Source organism: Quercus suber, unplaced genomic scaffold (genome assembly GCF_002906115.3).
Source record: "Quercus suber isolate HL8 unplaced genomic scaffold, Cork oak 2.0 scaffold_169, whole genome shotgun sequence".
In the NCBI taxonomy this organism is placed as follows: Eukaryota; Viridiplantae; Streptophyta; class Magnoliopsida; order Fagales; family Fagaceae; genus Quercus; species Quercus suber.
This window is the reverse complement of record NW_027069629.1, coordinates 419,368-438,466: the sequence shown is the minus strand read 5'-3', so window position 1 is coordinate 438,466 and position 19,099 is coordinate 419,368. Positions and strand designations below refer to the sequence as shown.

The window sequence follows — 19,099 nt, the reverse complement described above, 5'->3', positions numbered from 1 at the left end:
ACGTTAGAATATTGGGCATAGAATAGGGTATTCTGGCTCAAGAAAAGTCATGATAATAAAAGGCAAGTCGATAGGTAACCCCCTTTCATCCACCTAATTGGCCACATTGGAAGTTGTAAGCGTGTTCAAGAAATTGATTAAAGCATCTATATATTAGACATTTAGGCAAACCTGATTAGTAAAAAACAATGAATTAAAAAAAGACAAAACATTCAAACACCCACCCCATCTTTATTTTATTTACACAAAGAGCTTTCCTCTTCCTTTTTAATTTCCTTCTTCTTCTTCTTCATTTTTTTTTAATTTATTTTTTATTTTTTATAATTCAATAATTGTGATTTGTGAATAAGAGGAAGGGGAAAAAAATTTTGTTGAACCCTATCCTTTGCTGAGACTTTATATTTTTAGCTGCAGATGATATTGAGGAAGCATTGCTATTGTAAACCTTGACTGAAATTTGTGAAATATTTTAAGAGTGAAGCGCATGTACTTGAGAAAGGTGGTAACACTCAGTTCACACCACATTAGATTACTTGGTATTGTTCCCAGTCATTCGAGCAGACAATCCAAAGTCCCAGTGCGTTAATCATGGAAGATATTGTGATGCTGGAAGTTATTGATTCAGCCAATAACTACCTGCCGCCTATAATTTGTTGTAGACATAGTATTTCCCTAATGTCAAACATGCTATGATTATTATACATCTATGACAAACAATTTAAAACTGAATAGTATAATTAGAGTTAGAAGAAGGTTGTATAAGCAAAACTGCAAAAGTGAGGTTTTTTTATTTTTGTGTGTGTGTGTTTCAGCAAACGTGTAAGACCCAACAAAAGTCATTCTATTCTTCTAGCCTGATCTTTTCAATCTTAGCTCTGCTTTTGCTCTGTGTTGAACAAAAATTTTTCATTCCAGCAAAAAAATATAATAATAATGAAAATGAAAATAAATTATATAATGCCCAATGAGAGTAATCGGTAAAAAGAACGGAATTTGGACCATCTCTGGTTGAACCATTGAATTTGAATGAAAGAAATGAACAAAAAGTGGCAATCTTCGCAAAACACAAAGACTAGACTTTTGCTCCACAACACAAAGACTAAACCAGTGTTGCGGTTACCATTGCGTGATTGGCTTACCTTTTTCCTTGTGTGTGAGGAAAAATTGTAACATTCATGTTAGTTAACGGTGCGATATTGACTGATTGCGTGATTGACTGACTGGAAAGTGTAACAAGTAACATTCACGTTAGTTGGTCCCACTCTATTCTACTTTCTCATCACTAAAGACCCTAGTGCTGCAACATTTCTACTACTTCGACCTCATTCAGTCAAACACAACCCAGAACTTGCTCATTAAATTGAATCAGCAAGGAAGTGGATCTTCACTTGAAGCAATGAGAATGAGACTATTGTCCTCAATTCACTTCCTAGCCATCCTTCTCTTGTTCAATGTAAAATCAACTCTTGCTGTCTTATCTAGCAATACTGGCACCTCTAGTTATTTTGGAGGGAATGAGACGGATTATCAGGCTTTGTTGGCCTTCAAGACAAAGATAACACAAGACCCTGGAAACGTTCTGAGCTCGTGGAATGATTCCCTCCATTTCTGCCAGTGGGAAGGTGTAACATGCGGCCGCAAGCATAGAAGAGTCACTGTATTAAACCTTACGACCAGAGGATTGGTGGGCTCCTTGTCTCCATACATAGGAAACCTCAGCTTCATGAGGGTAATCGATCTCTCGAACAACACCATTGGAGGCAAGATTCATAATGAAGTTGGTCATCTATTCAAGTTGCAAGTATTGAGATTGCGTAACAACTCCTTCCAAGGAGAAATTCCTGCAAACCTTTCCCATTGTGCCAACCTTGAGTTCCTTAATGTCGGTCGAAATAACCTTTCAGGGTCAATCCCAATGGAGTTTGCTTCTTTGTCGAAGCTGGTGATATTTTATGCTGATCGAAACTATCTCACGGGAAGAATCCCACCTTTCATTGGAAACCTTAGCTCTCTCCATGAATTATCTCTATCCCATAATGTCTTGGGAGGGCAGATTCCAAATGCCTTAGGTCAACTAAGAAGCTTAGAAATTCTCTATCTGGGTGCAAATAAACTTTCGGGTTTGATTCCTTCGTCTTTGTATAATCTTTCGTCTATAATTAAATTTTCATTGGGTATAAATGAGCTTAGTGGAAGTCTTCCCTCAGACTTATTCCTCACCCTTCCCCATCTCCAATTGCTTCAAATTCCTGAAAACCAATTTACTGGATCTCTTCCAGCCTCATTATCTAATGCTTCAGTGCTACAGTGGTTGGAAGTTGACACGAACAATTTTACAGGAAAAGTTTCAATCAATTTTGGAGGCTTACAGAGTTTGGAAGGGATAATTATTGGTGAAAATAATTTGGGAAGCAGAGATGCTGATGAATTGGATTTCATTAAATCTCTAGTCAATTGTAGCCGATTGAATACCTTGATCCTCATGGGCAATCAATTCAAAGGTATGTTGCCAAATGTTTTGGGAAATCTTTCAACCAAACTTGAATATTTTCTGATCAGCAACAATCTTATTTTTGGGCAAATCCCTTCAGAGATAGGTAATTTGATTAGCATGATCCACTTATGGATGCATGGTAACAAATTCACAGGCACAATCCCAAGTGATATTGGTAATCTCCAAAAGTTACAAAGATTATCTTTACATAACAACAAACTCTCAGGAATGTTACCAATTACCCTTGGAAACCTGTCTTCGGTAAGTGACATGCATTTCGAAAATAACATATTGCAAGGGACTATCCCATCAAGTATAGGAAAGTGCAAAAATCTGAATTTGTTAAATCTATCTCAAAACAATCTTAGTGGCCCCATTCCAAAACAACTCTTTGCAATTTCCTCCTTGTCAAATTCACTTAATTTAGCTCGAAACTTTTTAATTGGATCATTACCATCAGAGGTTGGCAATCTTATCCATTTAGCAGAATTGGACATATCTGAGAACAAGTTGTCTGGCGGAATTCCAAGTAGCCTTAGCTCCTGCACCAGCCTTGAGTACCTTTACATTGAAGGTAATTTCTTTCAGGGAGTAATTCCAACATCTTTGAGTACTTCCAGAGGTATTCAAGTTATGGATCTTTCTCGAAACAAGTTGTCGGGTCAAATTCCAAATTTCTTGGATAAACTTTCCTTGAAGAGTTTGAATTTATCCTTCAATGATTTTGAGGGAGAGGTTCCAACAAAAGGAGTTTTTGCAAATGCTAGCGCACTATCAATTGTAGGAAATAAAAGGCTTTGTGGGGGCATATCTAAACTAAAGTTGCCTAGGTGTGTAGCAACAGAAAATAAGAAAATGAAGTGGCATCTTGCAATCAAAATTTTAGTTTCAATGGCTTGTGTGATTCTAGCAATAACCACATTGGCATTTTTCTTATTTTACTGGCACAAAAATAGACGAAAAGAAACCACTTCAGGATCTTACTTGAGAAAATCACTTCTGAAAGTGTCTTACCAAATGCTCCTTAAAGCAACTGATGGGTTCTCTACAGCAAATTTAATTGGTGTGGGTAGTTTTGGCTCAGTATATAAAGGCATCCTTGGCGAGGATGGATCAATTGTTGCAGTCAAGGTACTAAATCTTCAACGTAGAGGAGCTTCTAGGAGCTTTATCTCTGAGTGTGAAACCTTGAAAAATATTCGTCACCGAAATCTTGCGAAGATCATAACTTCTTGCTCAAGTGTGGATTTTCATGGTAATGATTTTAAGGCTCTAGTCTATGAGTTCATGCCCAATGGAAATCTAGAAAATTGGTTACATGATCTAGAAACAGATTTTGGGCAAGTAGAGATACAAAATTTGAACCTTCTTCAAAGAATAAACATTGCCATTGACGTTGCATGTGCACTCGATTATCTACATCACCATTGTCCAATGCCAGTTGTTCATTGTGATTTAAAGCCAAGCAACATTCTTTTTGACTATGATATGATTGCTTATGTTGGAGATTTTGGACTTGCAAAATTTCTTTTAGAACAAACAAATCTGAAGCAAAGCAGCTCAATTGGAATAAGAGGAACAATTGGGTACACTCCTCCAGGTAACAACAATTTATTGAAATATTCATTTGTTAACATATATTTTCCACATTTAACTTGATTACTTTTTGAGTTCCTAAATTTTATTGTGACCATATTACCTATATCAAACATTTTGAATGACAGAGTACGGTTTAGGAAGTGAAGTGTCAACCAAAGGGGATGTCTACAGTTATGGAATCTTATTGTTGGAGATGATAACAGGAAAGAGACCTACAGATAGTATGTTTGATGGAGGCTTGAATCTTCACAACTATGCTAGCATAGCCTGGCCTAACCATGTATTGGAGATTGCGGACCCAAATCTTTTTAACAATAATGATGAAGTAATTGGCAATCACAATGGCACCCCAACAAATAGAACGAATGAGTGTTTGATATCCATGGTGAAGCTTGGCTTGGCATGCTCTATGGAGTTGCCGCAAGAACGATGGGACATCAGCAAGGCCATCTCTGAGTTGCAATTGGTCAGGGACATTCTTCTTGGTGCTAGGATTTAATGCAACATGCTTGGCCTTACGGAAGGTCAAAAATCAAACTTTTCTCCCTCTTAATGTTGGTATTAAATTCTTTACTTACTTTGACCTTTTCCTCTTAATGTTTTCTTTAATTATAAAACCCAGTCCCAATTGATATAACTTNCTCTTTTTTTTCTTTTTTTTTACTTTTTTGAGAAGAAATTGAGAGACGTGATTGTTAACAAAAATCTATCTATATGTATATCAAAGTAAGGATCTTATGTGTTAGAGTATGTGATTCTTGTTGGGTTTCACATGTAAGTGAAGTCACACATTAAATAAAGATGAAAATAATGAGTAGTTCTTTTGATTTAATGTGTCTCTATATATTGTATTAATTACTCAAGGAGTCTTTCCAAAATGTTTTTCTCCCAAAAATTCAATCTTCTGAGATATTCTTTTAGAATTCTTTTATTTAGACTTCCGTCTTATCTTTTAATTAGTTGATTTATTAAACCTTTCACTAAGCAAAAGTTATAATGAATTATTTTATTTTATTTTATTTATTTATATTCAATTATAAATAAATTTTTTTTTATAGGATTCAATAATAACTAGTTATATATATCATTTGCAGCAAAAAAAAAAAAAAAAAACAAAAAACAAAATAAATTCCAAAATAAATAATGTATATATTGTGCACCATAAATGACTTGTCAACATAAAAATACCAAGTATGCAAACCAACGTATTGACTAATAAATGATCAAAATAAAATGTGTCTTTGGATTATGATTCTCTAAAGTTCTTAGATTACTCTACTAGAATTCTTTAAATCCCCACCTTCCTTTTAAATTAAAAGACTAGGATTCTGCCATATTATCAATCCCCTGTCAAAACCGTTATTTAAAGCTATCAAAAATAAAAAATAAAACACTCAAATTTATTCATCTTACCAAAAATGAGGAAAATATTATCAGAAGGAAATCACCACCGTTGACGGCAGTGGAACTGATGGTTTTGCAAAAGAAAGTAAACAAAGTAAGTGACTTTGTGCAATTAGAATATTATTTATAATCATTTCCAAGAGAAGGGGAGCATCATTTCCAAGGAATTTGTAAGCATTATTTTTGTTCAGAGTTTATTATTGGTTTGTTCTGTGTATCCATGTTACTTTAAATAAATTACCATAAAATTATTTTGATTATTATTATTAGTTTTGTTTTTTCACGTAATCAAAGTTATTATCAACACTACAAGTTTGCATTTCATTGGTCTGTTTGGGATCCACTTATTTTACTGAAAATGAAAACTTTTTGCTAAAAGTACTGTAGAAAAAAATAAAAGTTAGCTGAAATAATGTAGTAGGATCCATGAATAGTATCAAAAGGTGCAGTAAAACCCATAAATAGTAACAAAAGTAAATTGAATAGCAAAAAAACTTGGCTAAATTAATCATGCCAAACAGACACGTACAGGATCCTACCCTCTGTTTAAATCCTTTGGTATTTTGAAGTTGAATTCAAATATAAAATTTATAATCATTTACTAAACATGAGTTTTTGGGGAGCATAAAAAGAAATGTAAGATATATTGTATTTTAAAACATTCTTTATCTTTAGAAAAAAAAAATTTTCTTCCCATAAAAAAAAAAAAAAATCAAAGAATTGGGTTTTTTCTCTAAAAAAAATTGTTGATTTAAAATAAAATCAATTAAAATCTTGATTCTATTGGTTCAATGGAAAGATTATCAGTAATACATATATGCATAGGACGATCCTACAAGATGATTGTGGAATTTTCAAATATTAAACATAATAATTTGCTTTAAAAAAAAAAAAGTAAATTGATTATTGAAAAACCCAGTCCCGATTGAAATTATCCTTGCTAATTAAGAAAAATTCCATTTAAATAATAAACCCAGTCCCAATTGATATAACTTTTGAAAATACCAAAAATCAGAATAAAAGTGGATTTTTTTTTTTTTTTTTTTTTTGAAAATTGGAGTCAAAGTGCCATACTTCACTGGGCCTTGAATTGATGTGTTGATTTGAGCCCATTATAAGTAGATTGGTACTCTGATAGTCTGATGGGTCAGAATGGCAACCTGATTTCAGGCCTTAAAAAAAATCTTTATTTGTCCAATTTTTCTCTTAGCTGAAAATGTTCCCTAAGTTTTTAGAAATCTTAAAAAAAAAAAAAATCATAAATAAAGGAATCACAAAGAAAAGGGAACCACTTTGGACAATTTTAGAGTTCTCTCACGTAAAAGTTTTGAAATTAATTTATAAAGACTTCACTCTCATCTTCGTCAAACCCCTTCCAAGGCCATGAAATTGGCTTCAACATTTCCCAAGCACCACCTTTCCACCATTCAAAAGAAATGTCTTAATGTGGTGTATTAAATTTATTTCTTGAGGTTGATGGTGGCTGTGAGTTATGGTTTATTATATTTATTTTATTGGTTTGTTTATACTATTTTAATGTGGTGTATGTTAAAATAGAAGTTTTGATATTTGGTGTATTGCAAAGTGTGTTATTAAAATAGATAAAGTAAGTTTTTGAGTTGTTAAACGCTAAATTTTTTAGCTATCTTATTGTAAATGCTCTAACCCGTCAATGATTTTTATGCAATCACAAGGACAAAATCCTTCAAAAACACCTTCAGCACAAATTTTCTAAACTATTGAATTCAAAGCCACAAAATTCATCACCCTTAATACTCATTTCATCATAAAAACCATATTTTTCACAAACACAAAAAGTATCCAAACTATCTCCAAACATCAAAAACGAGATTAACCACCCTTTGAATGAGCTTAATGGAACTGAAAGTAATAAATATCCTATTTTTTGTGCAGATTTTCTCCAATATGAAAGTAATACATATTCTGTTTAAATTAATTCTTATTTAAAAATAACAAAATTTAGAGTTTAATTTGTAACATTTGAAATTTCAAAAGATTCAAATCTGTTACAACTCCAACATTTAAAGTATGAGTAAAATAAAAGTGAATATTTTTCCATAAGATTGCCATTTTTTTTCTTTGGTGGTGGTGAAGAAATAGGATTGCTTTCAATAACCACCAAATTTGGCCTTGATTTGTATCGAAAATAACAACAAAGATTGGACTTTCCCTAAAGCAGAAATGGTACATTGTTGTCCATTTGCAAGAGCACCTTCCTTTCTTTAAAGAGAGAGAAATATTTCTCATCAATTGCATGACCATTAAAGCATTACCTCATCATTATCCCATATAAATAATGTCATAGCATCAACATATCATGATGGTTGAGTAAAATTTATGGTGTGTCTTTGTGTTAGAATTTAGAAGTCTATTGTACCATTGCATACCGAATCCTTTTGTCACATAACCATTCTAACTAGAATTAATTATACATAGTGGCATATTGGCTAGCTCTAATTATACATAGTGTTGAGTCGGGATTTTTTTTTTTTTTTTTTTTAAATAGGTTGAGTTGGGATTTTATTGCTAGTTAGCATTTTTCATCAATATGTTGATGTTAGTAAGTTCATCAATTACAAGGAATATGCTCTCTACTAATTCTACCGGTTAGATTAGTTACTATGCTTCATCCTAACATAAACCATCCAACGTCACTTATGAAATTGATAAAAAAAATTTACTTCAATATTAATTTGCATATAATTTTTTTTATTCAGATAGATACAATGGAAAAGATGGAGATTTGAATTCTAGATGTCTCCGCTAAAAACACAAAGATGTGTTAATTAAGCTAAAACCTACAAGACCATAGTCACTTCTCATATAGTTAACTGTATAAGTGATCGCCCTTTATTCATATATTTTATTTTGATATTGAGCTCTTTTAATTTCATTTAAAAAAAAAAAAAAACCTTATTATACAATAGTCTTTCTAAGAACACAATAAAAATTTTACAACATTCGAAAATTAACAAAGTTTTTCTCTAACTCAATACATGTCCATTTATTTATTTATAGGTAATACATGTCCATCTATAAAACTATCTATATATATTATTTAAACAAATTATATAACATGGTAGATAAGTCGTATAACTCTATCATACACAGAAAAATCAGACAATTCAGATTTGAGCATATCAACATTCCTTTAAAAAAAATACACACAACACAACCAAATCCAATTAAGATATAAAATTTAAACACTCTCAAACTTTAGAGATTTATGAAAAAATCTCTATTATCAACATCAAGTAGGGAAAAAAAAAAACAACAACAACAACAACAAACCTTGTGTCCTACTTCTACATTATAATTTTGATTAATTTCACGACTAACATGCATCATCACCCTCCGCCTCTCTCTCTTCCTTTTAAGTTTCTGTTGTTTTGTATATAATTCGATCCAAAACCTTTTAGAATCTGAAAAAGGGGGATTTTATTAAAAAATAACCAAATCCCTCAAACTATTTTATTAGTAAGGTAAGGTTTGAAACTATTTTGGTTTCTAACAATTCAAGTCCAGAGGACTCGATTTAGCCCTTTGAAAATGCACTTGGAAATCAAGTGTTTCACACTCGAGTTCAAACTCGAGTGTGAAACACTCGATTTCCCAGTGCATTTTCAAAGGGCTAAATCAAGTCCAGAACTCGAGTGTGAAACACTCGATTTCCAAGTGCATTTTTAAAGGGCTAAATCGAGTCCTCTGGACTTGAATTGTTAGAAACCAATTAATTTGAATTGGATTTATTAATTCGAATTGGATTGAATTTGAACTTGTTAAGTTTTTTTTTTTTTTTTTTTTTTTTTTTGAGATCTAATCATAATCATGATCAGTGCCTGGGAAGAATCACGTTCCGGTTTTTAAGGAGTTGATTACGGAAAATGATCGTGCCATCCAAACCGATTCAAATTTTTCAAATTTAAAAATGACTCCAACTGACTGCGTGCTAGATAATAGCGTGATTTCCTCTGACTTGATTGAGGTGGTAGTCATGGATGAGGATACTGTCATCCTCAGTCGTGACTCAATGGGGAAACAAGGTGCACCAGTTTTTGAGGATTAAAGATAGGTTTCAACGTTGGTTGTGGTAACATGAAAGGAAACAGACTATTGGTAAGGGCCAGCACAAAAAAAGTGGTAATATAGATAAATGTGTGAGTCAATCCAACATAGCCCAAAAAGAGTTGAGTCTGTGGAGAAGTCTACAATTGGAAGCTCAAAAGCAATGATGAATTGGAAGAGGCTTACCACAAGACCTTAGACTCTTATCAATTCTTCAATTGTTGACATGGAACCTAGGCATAAAAGGAAGCAAGCAGAAAATATGAATAAGGAGCTATGAGTGCTAAGGGAGAAAAGAAATGTAGAAATGTGGTGAATGAGCAAGGTGTTGTGTCAACTATGGATCGATGGAGGTTGCAAGACAACCATGCCCGACCATGAAGTCATTCCTAAGAAAAAAAAAAAAAAAAAAAAAAAAAACTCATCACGGATGTCCATGTAAATCAAGGTGTCATTTAGCATTTTGAAATTTATTTATTTATTTATTTATTTTTAATTTTTACGATGTAATCGTACTTCTCCAGCAGTTGATGCAAAAGAGAAAAAAAGGGCGGGGGGGGGGGGGGAGTCATATGTTCCTATTTCTCTTCCTCATTGTATATCTTGTTTCTCAATTAATAAAGTCTACTATTGTTTCCTCTCAAAAAAAAAAAAAAAAAAATCCAATTCCTTTTATGATACAAGCGTATCTGTTGGTGTCAATTTGACAATAACTCCATAAATACTCAGCCATATGGCCCATATCTTCCTTTAAGAAACAATACTCTTGGATATCTATATCAGCTACTACTATGAAGGCTATGCAGCCGCCGGTATTCAGATTGGACTACAGAAGTAATGGCGGAGAAGGTGACATAAGTGGTGTGAGTAGCTACTCGATGTCCCATTGCTCTTCAGAGGTTAAATTAATAATCCCTTTCCACAACTTTTTTCTTTTTTTCTTTTCTTTATTTTTTGTATCTGTTTTAGGAAACCTAATACCTAAATCCCACCACTCTGGTCTCTGGGGCTCGATTTAGCAAAGCCCATGGATATGCCCTCATTGTAAGGAGGAGGTACCACTTTGCCTAACATATATGTGCACTAATTTTTTTTTCCATTTATTTTACATTCTCATTCTTATCATTATTATATATATATATATATATATTATAAAATATTAGATTTACATTGTACTATTCATATAAGATTTACATTATAGATTAAACAAATGTGTNAATCGAGTCCTCTGGACTTGAATTGTTAGAAACCAATTAATTTGAATTGGATTTATTAATTCGAATTGGATTGAATTTGATCTTTTTAAGTTTTTTTTTTTTTTTTTTTTTTTTTTTGAGATCTAATCATAATCATGATCATGTGGCTGACAATCTTAGTTAGTGAGAGTGTGTGTGTGCAATGATTGAGAGAATTGGGAAATGAAAATATGACGAATTTCGACTTCTTGCTGTTTGATACTACCCGGCTCGGCTTTATTGGTTTGAATGGGTGGATTTTTAGCCTTTTGTAACTTGGAACATGCCATGATTATGTTTTTTTTGATTCGCGGGTATGTTTATTTCCTTGTGTTGTTGATTGTCGTTAAAGAAATTGCATATATAGTTGTGTGTGTGATAGACGAAATGCTGATATGGGAATATGGATGGAAGCACAAAGTTAACGTCTTTCTAATTTTTCAGTGAAAAATTTGCATCTTTTTAAATTTGAGTGATGATAATCGAGCTTGAACAAAATTATAGGGGACGAGAGTTTCTATCAATCTAGTTCTCAAAGATGTTTATTTCCTTGGTTGCAGTACTGCCACAACAATGGTAATGCTATCATCATCCCTACAAGTTTCTGCATCCTACTTGCGTCCATAACCTAGTGTTTGTTGAAAATTTTTGTTATTTTGAAGTTAGAACACAGTTACACAAATATAGAATTCACAGGTTACGAACCATTTATTATAGATTAGTTGTTGAGTATTTGAAAGTGTAAGATATGTTTTTTTCTTTTTTCTTTTTAAATAACTTATTTATGTTTCCAAAGGACTTTATTTTTTAAAAAGTTTTGATTAGAAGAAATACTATTAGTTTGAGAATGGTGACTCCATGCCAGGGACAGAGGGAGACTTTGACCTTGCCCTTATTTTATTTTATTTTTTTTAATATTAGTATTTACCTAGGTACCAATTTTAACATTTTTGTTCTATAAAATTACAAGTTGCCCCCTTAACAATATCATTGATTATTTAAGAATAAGGCTATAGCCACAAAATTTTCTAGAATATTTTTACAAATTACTGAGGTAGTAAATTATTTTGTATCTAAGCCTACCACTTACATAACTTTTTTACTTATTAGTAATCACTCACCAGATTAACAATATATAAAAAAGTTTATATCTTAGTATTTTCCTCATTTTAAAGGTCATAAAAAAAGTTATAGATCTAAACTCTAAAAAAAAAATATGCAAGCCCAAAAATATAACCCAACAACAAATTTACCAACAGTAAAGTTAAAAACAATTAAGCTCAACTAACCAATTTCACCCAAAACAAACAAATGGATTTTTAAAAAATTTAAACAAAACAAATTTGTCTTTATCTAGTAGCACACATAAAAAACACAAATAAACAAATAAATAAATTCTCTTAGTGGTTAAGCAGCATAGCCGAAGGTTAGAGCCGTCGCGTGCAACTAACAGCGAAGCCACCCTCCTAACTTCAAGTTTTGACTCTATCCCTGCTCCTTGCAAAATTCAAGGGTTGATTTTAGTTTATGACATGTCTTGTCAAACCACTGTTCATCCTTTAGTTTAAACTCTAGGGAAAAAGAGTTCAAGTTGCATGCTTAGAAACATATTTGGGTAAACTATGTATTTAGTTCCTATCATCTACACTATATTTCATTTTGATTCATAATTTTTCAATGTTGTGTCAATTTAGTCTTTGTCATTATCTCTTTGATGAAATTTGTTGATGTAACTATAGCCAAAATGAAAAATAATTTTCGTTGATGTGACAATAAACTTTTTTTTTTTTTTTTGCCGTTTACCACATCAGCAATTTCCATCTAAAACATAACGGCAAAGGCTAAATCGACAAGTCACTGAAAGGTTAAAGACTAAATTGACACAACTGAAAGGTTATAGACCAAATTAAGATATGGTGTAAAGGATAGAGACCAAATATATAGTTTATCCAACATATTTAACTATCTCAACCAAAAAAAAAAAAATTAACTCATAAAATTTAAAATGACAAAATACATTAGCTTTTTTAAATCAAAAAATGCCACTTTAGTAAATTTATTAAGGTTAATAGCTGCTCTTATGGCAACTATTAATGGATCATTTTTAGAAATTTTTTAATATCACTTTTATGAAAAATATGAAAAGTTGTCAAAAAAATCAATTTCTTTTTCTTTTCTTTCTCATAAAAAGTTTCTAAAATATTTTATAAACTAGTTTTCTAGCATATTTCATCCCACTTCTCATAAAAATATTCCATAACATTTCTAAAAATAATTTATTAACTAATGCTAAAGACTATTTAGCATTAGTTAACTTTTCCCATTTATTAAAATTTTATTCAATTAACTTAAAAAAATTTCCAATTCTAAGACCATATCAAACCCAAAACCAATTTTTTTTCTCACGCCAGGTGAGTATTTTTCTCTCTAGGGAGAGACTTTTCTTCTCACACTCTGGGTGAGGACTAGTTAATTCTCAGTGTTTGCCTGCAACTTTGTTCGAGTTCAGTGGGGTCTATGATGGATTCAGATTTTATAAATAGGTTCTCAATTAATAAAGTCTACTATTGTTTCCTCTAAAAATAAATAAATAAATAAAAACTTTTTAAAATGTACAATATTTTATGACATCTTAAAAGAAAATGTGGACAAATAAGATAGAACAACGTGAGAATAAATTTATTGCATTAATTTATTCAATTAAATAATTATTATGTAATTATATATGATATCACTTAAAATCACTAAGAACATTATTCTTGGCTACATTGACAAATTGGCCACATTGGAATTTGCAAGCATATCCAAGAAATTGATTAAAGCATCTATACATTAGATATTTAGACAAACCTAATTACTAAAAAACAAAACATTAGTTCAAACACCCATCAATCCTTATCTTGGTGTATCCATGAGTTTAAAAATCCAGATTCTTATCAATTGGTGGGAATCTTCACAAAAGACAAAGACTAGACTAGTGTTGGCATTACCATTGCATGATTGGTTTACTTTTTTCCTTTGTGTGTGAGAAAAAATTGTAGCATTCATATTAGTTGTTGCGATATGATCCACTCACTTCACTATCCCAATCTAGACCAGTTGTTGTCGTTATTAGTTTACTTTTTTCCATGTGCGCGAGGAAACTGTGTAACAAGTAACATTCACGTTATATGATCCACATCCACTCACTTCGCTATCCCTGTCTATTTTCTCATCACTCAAGACTCATGACCTTAGTTATTGCAGCGACATTGCTATTGCTTCGACCTCATTTACTCAAACACAGCGCAAAACTTGCTCATTAAGCATGGAAGAGGATCTTAATTATTCACTTGTAGGAATTTTTGTAAGCATTATTTTTTTTTTCAAAGTTTATTACTGGTGTGTTCTGTTTGTCCATGTTATTTTAAATAAATTACAATAAAATTATTATTCTTAATTATTATTATTACAAAATCAATGTTATTATCATCACTACAAGTCTGCATTCCACTAAGGTACATAACTATGCCTTTTGTTTAAATCCTTTGGTATTTTGAAGTTGAATGTAAATCTAAAATTTATAACAATTTATTAAACATGAGTTGTTGGAGGGCGTAAAAATATGTAAGATATTTTGTATTTTAAAACATTCTTTATCTTTAGAAACATTGTTTTTTTCTTCAAAAAAAGAATTTGGTTTTTTTCTTTTTTAAAAAATGTGTTAATTTAAAATGAATGGAAATTCATTCTAGTCCCTTTGAACGTAGTAATGAAATTCAATTAAATCTTTATTTCTGTTGGTTCAATTGAGAGATTATCAATCATACATTTATGCATGGGAGGATCCTACAAGATGATTGTGGAATTTTCAATTATTAATATAATAATTTGATTTTCAAAAATAAATAAGTAAATTGATTATTGAAAAACCCAGTCCCAATTGAAATTATCCTTACTAATTAAGAAAAATTCCATTCAAATAATAAACTACTATAGATATAACTTTTAAAAATACCAAAAATCAGAATAAAAGTGGATTTTTTTTATAAAAAAAAATTAAATTGGAGTCAAAGTGCCATACTTCACCATGCCTTATGAGTTTATATTTACTATTAATGTAAATCTCATATTGAAGACTGAAAAAATGTGTACAATATTGTACACTTTTTACAAGTGTGTAAAACATTGTACATTTGTTTAGTTTATAATGTAAGATTTACATTAATGTGGCGTTTAGTACAGGGTAACGTTTTAGGATTCCTAGGAATGTTTAAAGATTCCCATGTTTGGTTGCAAATCATGCTAAGGAATCAGATGCCAAGAGAATCTGGATTCCCCCCTTAAACCCCTCAGTAGGAATGTGGATTCCTTTTAAAATAGGTGGGAATCCAAATTCTCAAGGTTAAAGGAAATTGTATTTTTTATAAATTGATAATTTTAACCATTTTTTTTAAATGACTTGGTAGTTCACACTCAAATCTAAGGATAGAATGGGAAAAATAAATAATTCATTTAAGATTCCTGGAAATAAACCAAACATAGGAATAGCTACATTCTTAGGAATGTGATTTCTAGGAGTAACATGGATTCCTCCGTACCAAACGCCACATAATTGTATATTGTAAAACAATAATTGTCCAATCTTGTATCCAAAATCAAGGATGGATTGACACCAAGCAACCTAACCCACTTTACCAAAAACAAATTGCAGGATTTAGCTAAATTTACAAAAATTATACTTCATGTAGTTTCTCATAGCAAGTAAAGAAATACCAAAATATCACAATAAGCACTCACCAAAAGAAAGAAGTGTTCTGCCTTTTTCTTGCTATCCTAAACAAATAGATACTATCTTTTTGTCAATCTTAGGTGATGCTGGAGTGATCTTAAGATCTCCATCATCTTCTTGAATAACTAGACATTTAATATTGGCCCATTGCAAAGACAAGAAGCTCAAATACTTTGTTCTCAGCCTATAATCTATACTGAGATCTGGAAATGAAGAGGGGGTAAGTCTAGCAAGAGGCATAAATTTTTTTCACCCGAAATTTGATCAGAATGCTTGCTGATAACAGGTCTGTCTCCAAATTAATCCAAACTCAAAGACAGATCATTTGTTTAGCACGTTTGAAGGCTACAGCAATATGGTATTACATATCTAAACACAACAAATTTTTCCTTATCTGCAACCTCACTACGAAAATTTTATCTGTTTTGTTGGGAGTTGGAGCATAAATAGACAAGTTCATCCATCATGCAAAATGATTACCTGTGTGATGTTTATTCCTACAGATGTGTTGGCTCAAATGAACGATGCTCTAAAATAAATAAAAGATAATCTGAAGAGGACTGACGGAGATGAGAATCATTTCCAGCTATGATGGAGATACAAATTGATTAAAATTTGCAAATATGAGAACAAGAATGGAACAAAACCAGTAGTCAATTTTTTTTCCTATTTTGTTTGGGGTGGCAACCAATTGAAATAGCTGATGTATCCTCTTCTAGGCAATGTAAGCTGAACTGTAGCTTTTATTTTCATTCACCCTAACAAATTTTCAAAAATATCCTATTTTCTCCCCTCATTTGCATATATCTAATTAGGTGAATTTACATATACTATATGAATAAATTAATTAAATTGAAAAATCAAATAGGATGATGATAAAAAAAAAAGGAAAAATGCATAGAATATGAAAAATGTAATCTATCAAGTTCTGTTGACAATACTTCCAAAACAGTCAAACAAAATTGCAGGGAAGTGGGAATAGTTGCAGCTGATACAGCTCAACAATTTTGGATGTCATATTTCATGTAGGGCAGGAAAACTAACCTCTTCAAGCTGAAGGTAGATATTACGTGCAGAAACAATGTCAAATTTTGCAAATACAAGCAGAGTGGCACCTTCTTGTTCCAGCACAGCAAATAACCATGAAGTCACTCCAAAGAAACTGAAGGATTTGTGTTTCATGAAATATGAATGTTCTCACATTTCCACAACTCCATAAACAATATAAAGAATGTGGATAATCTTCCATAGTCCCCTAAAGTTTGCATGCACATGAAGCATCTCCAATTAAATCTGTTTCTTAAATTAACTAAATACTCACCACTAGAAACAAGAAGTTACCCATAATCAATAAAGTCAACCATCACAATAAAATGTTGGAATTTAGTAAGTACATTAATATTAGCTTATAGGTATTAGAAGACAGGTATCTGAGAAGCAAGGAGATACTCTTACTTCCATAAACTTAAGATTGACAAGATAGCCCAGGACCAAACGACCTCAAAAATAATATGGAGAATTCTTAATACGCTAATCCTTTGTATATGCTATGAGAAATAAATTTTAGGATGCGTCTTTCTGCATGCGGGTGTGTGTCTATGTATTTAAATATATATATATATATATAATGTATTGGTTCATATGTGCATGAGGTGGCCTTTTTCTTTTCTTTTTTTTCCCCTTCTTACTTTCAAGTCTTGGGGCTGCTGCCCGATTGCTGTGTAATTTCTTCAAGGCATGGGAGATGAAATGTTTGAATAAGAGGAAAGGAGACCCTTTTCACCTTTGGTGTCTTACCATGCATATTTCCCTAAAAGAACTTTGAAAGGAACCTGTGTTATGAAGAAGAGGGTGGGGAACATATTCTTCTTAAATCATTTTCTTTAGGCTGCCATTTTGGGGGGAGTGTGATGTTTGAATATTTATTTTAATTTTTATTTTAATAGAGAAAAACCTCCTCTAATGGCTGCTCTTTTTTTCTGTATATTGTTTTTTCATTATGTTTATGTAATAAATGAGTTGCACTTTTACTCACCTTTTGTTACAACTTAGTCAATATCAATATGAAAGATTGAGAGAAGCATCCCCATTTACTCAAACAACTAGCTGAAGGCCTTTTTTATCATATGCACTAGTTGAAGCTACCCCATATGTGAAATCTTATATACATTGCTGGAAATGGCAAATGACTAGCAGAAATTATAGTTTCTCTGCAATACAATACTGATCTAGCATACTGAGGAACCTATCATTGAACATAAACAACTGAAATAATATTGATATTGTGTGACTCAAAAGAAAAAACAAACATAGAGATTAATGAAAAAAGTGAATTAGAATTATACAGAAAATCCAAACTCAATGCAGTGCACGCTTTCAAGATCTATGTTTTCAACTTAATTAGAATAGCTTCCAAATAAGGTAGTGGGAGGAAAAGAAGGCAGATGTTTACCTCTATCAAGGTTGGAATACTCCATCGAACAACATTACGGATGACACCCCCATTTGAACAACATTACGGATGAAAATTTTTTGAGAACATCAGGGGCAGAAGTATACTGCAGGTGCCATGTCCCATCCAACTTTACAAGATCAATTGGCAAACCCATGTTATAACCCTCGACACTCACCTGCCAATTATAAACATATCATTAGTTACACTTTAACAAATTCACTTTTTCATACTTCTTCCTCCTTTTAATCTAGTGAACATCCCATGTAGAATGTAGAATCAATAAGCACGAGTATGAAGCAAACAAATATACTGGAGTAAACCCATACAAGAGCCTCCTCAAAGGAAGAGCGTTGGTCAGCAGTTGCGACAAGTCCTCATTTTGTCTCTTGGATAGCTCTCAATAAATCATGCTTTTTGTTCTCTACCACAAATTCAGATGCCTAAAAGACCAAACAAAGTCAATAATTATGCAAAACAATGACTAAATATGAAAAAATATATGGGAAGTTATACTTTTCCACTCTAAAGTTTCAACCCATTTACAGTGTCCCCCAAACTATAAATTTGCTCAATTTACACCCTAATTTGACATAACTGTATCAATGTGACCCATGCTATCTAAATTGGGCACCAAATCCATATCTTAAAGAATAAAAATGCAAATACAAAAATAAATTGTAATATGAATAATAAGTTGATATTAAACTCAGAACAAACTCAATTGAATCCAAATAAGCTCATTGACATCCCAATTAGATAGGCTTTATGCCCAGTACGGGATTCAAAACTATAAAACTAACATTCAGACAATGAGCCAATTGAATTGCAGGAACTGAATCATGAAATCCCAGTGTGATTGGATCAAAACCCCGTTTAGTATTCAAACTAACAAGTCCAATGGGACTCACATCACATGTAACTTGCTAGAAGCTCACAAACAAATAAAAGGGTGTCAAAATTTCATTGAATAATTTGCTAATCTGCTCAAATTTGTTTTTGAAATTTGACTCAATAAATTAAAATTTTTGATTAGTAAGCATAATTATAAAAAAAAA

At 31.8% G+C, this 19,099-nt stretch overlaps 1 protein-coding gene across 1 annotated transcript in view; it reads left to right on the top strand.

The window, feature by feature from the left end:
- Positions 1-1,335: 1,335 nt before the first annotated feature.
- The window catches only part of LOC112034642 (receptor kinase-like protein Xa21), a 35,339-nt gene continuing 17,575 nt past the window's right edge, over positions 1,336-19,099 (top strand). Inside the window, exons 1-2 of the mRNA XM_065777934.1 lie at positions 1,336-4,094; positions 4,219-4,617. Of these exons, the coding sequence (XP_065634006.1) occupies positions 1,397-4,094; positions 4,219-4,592 (3,072 nt within the window). The 5' untranslated portion in view covers positions 1,336-1,396 and the 3' untranslated portion in view covers positions 4,593-4,617. The remainder of the gene's footprint in view (positions 4,095-4,218; positions 4,618-19,099) is intronic.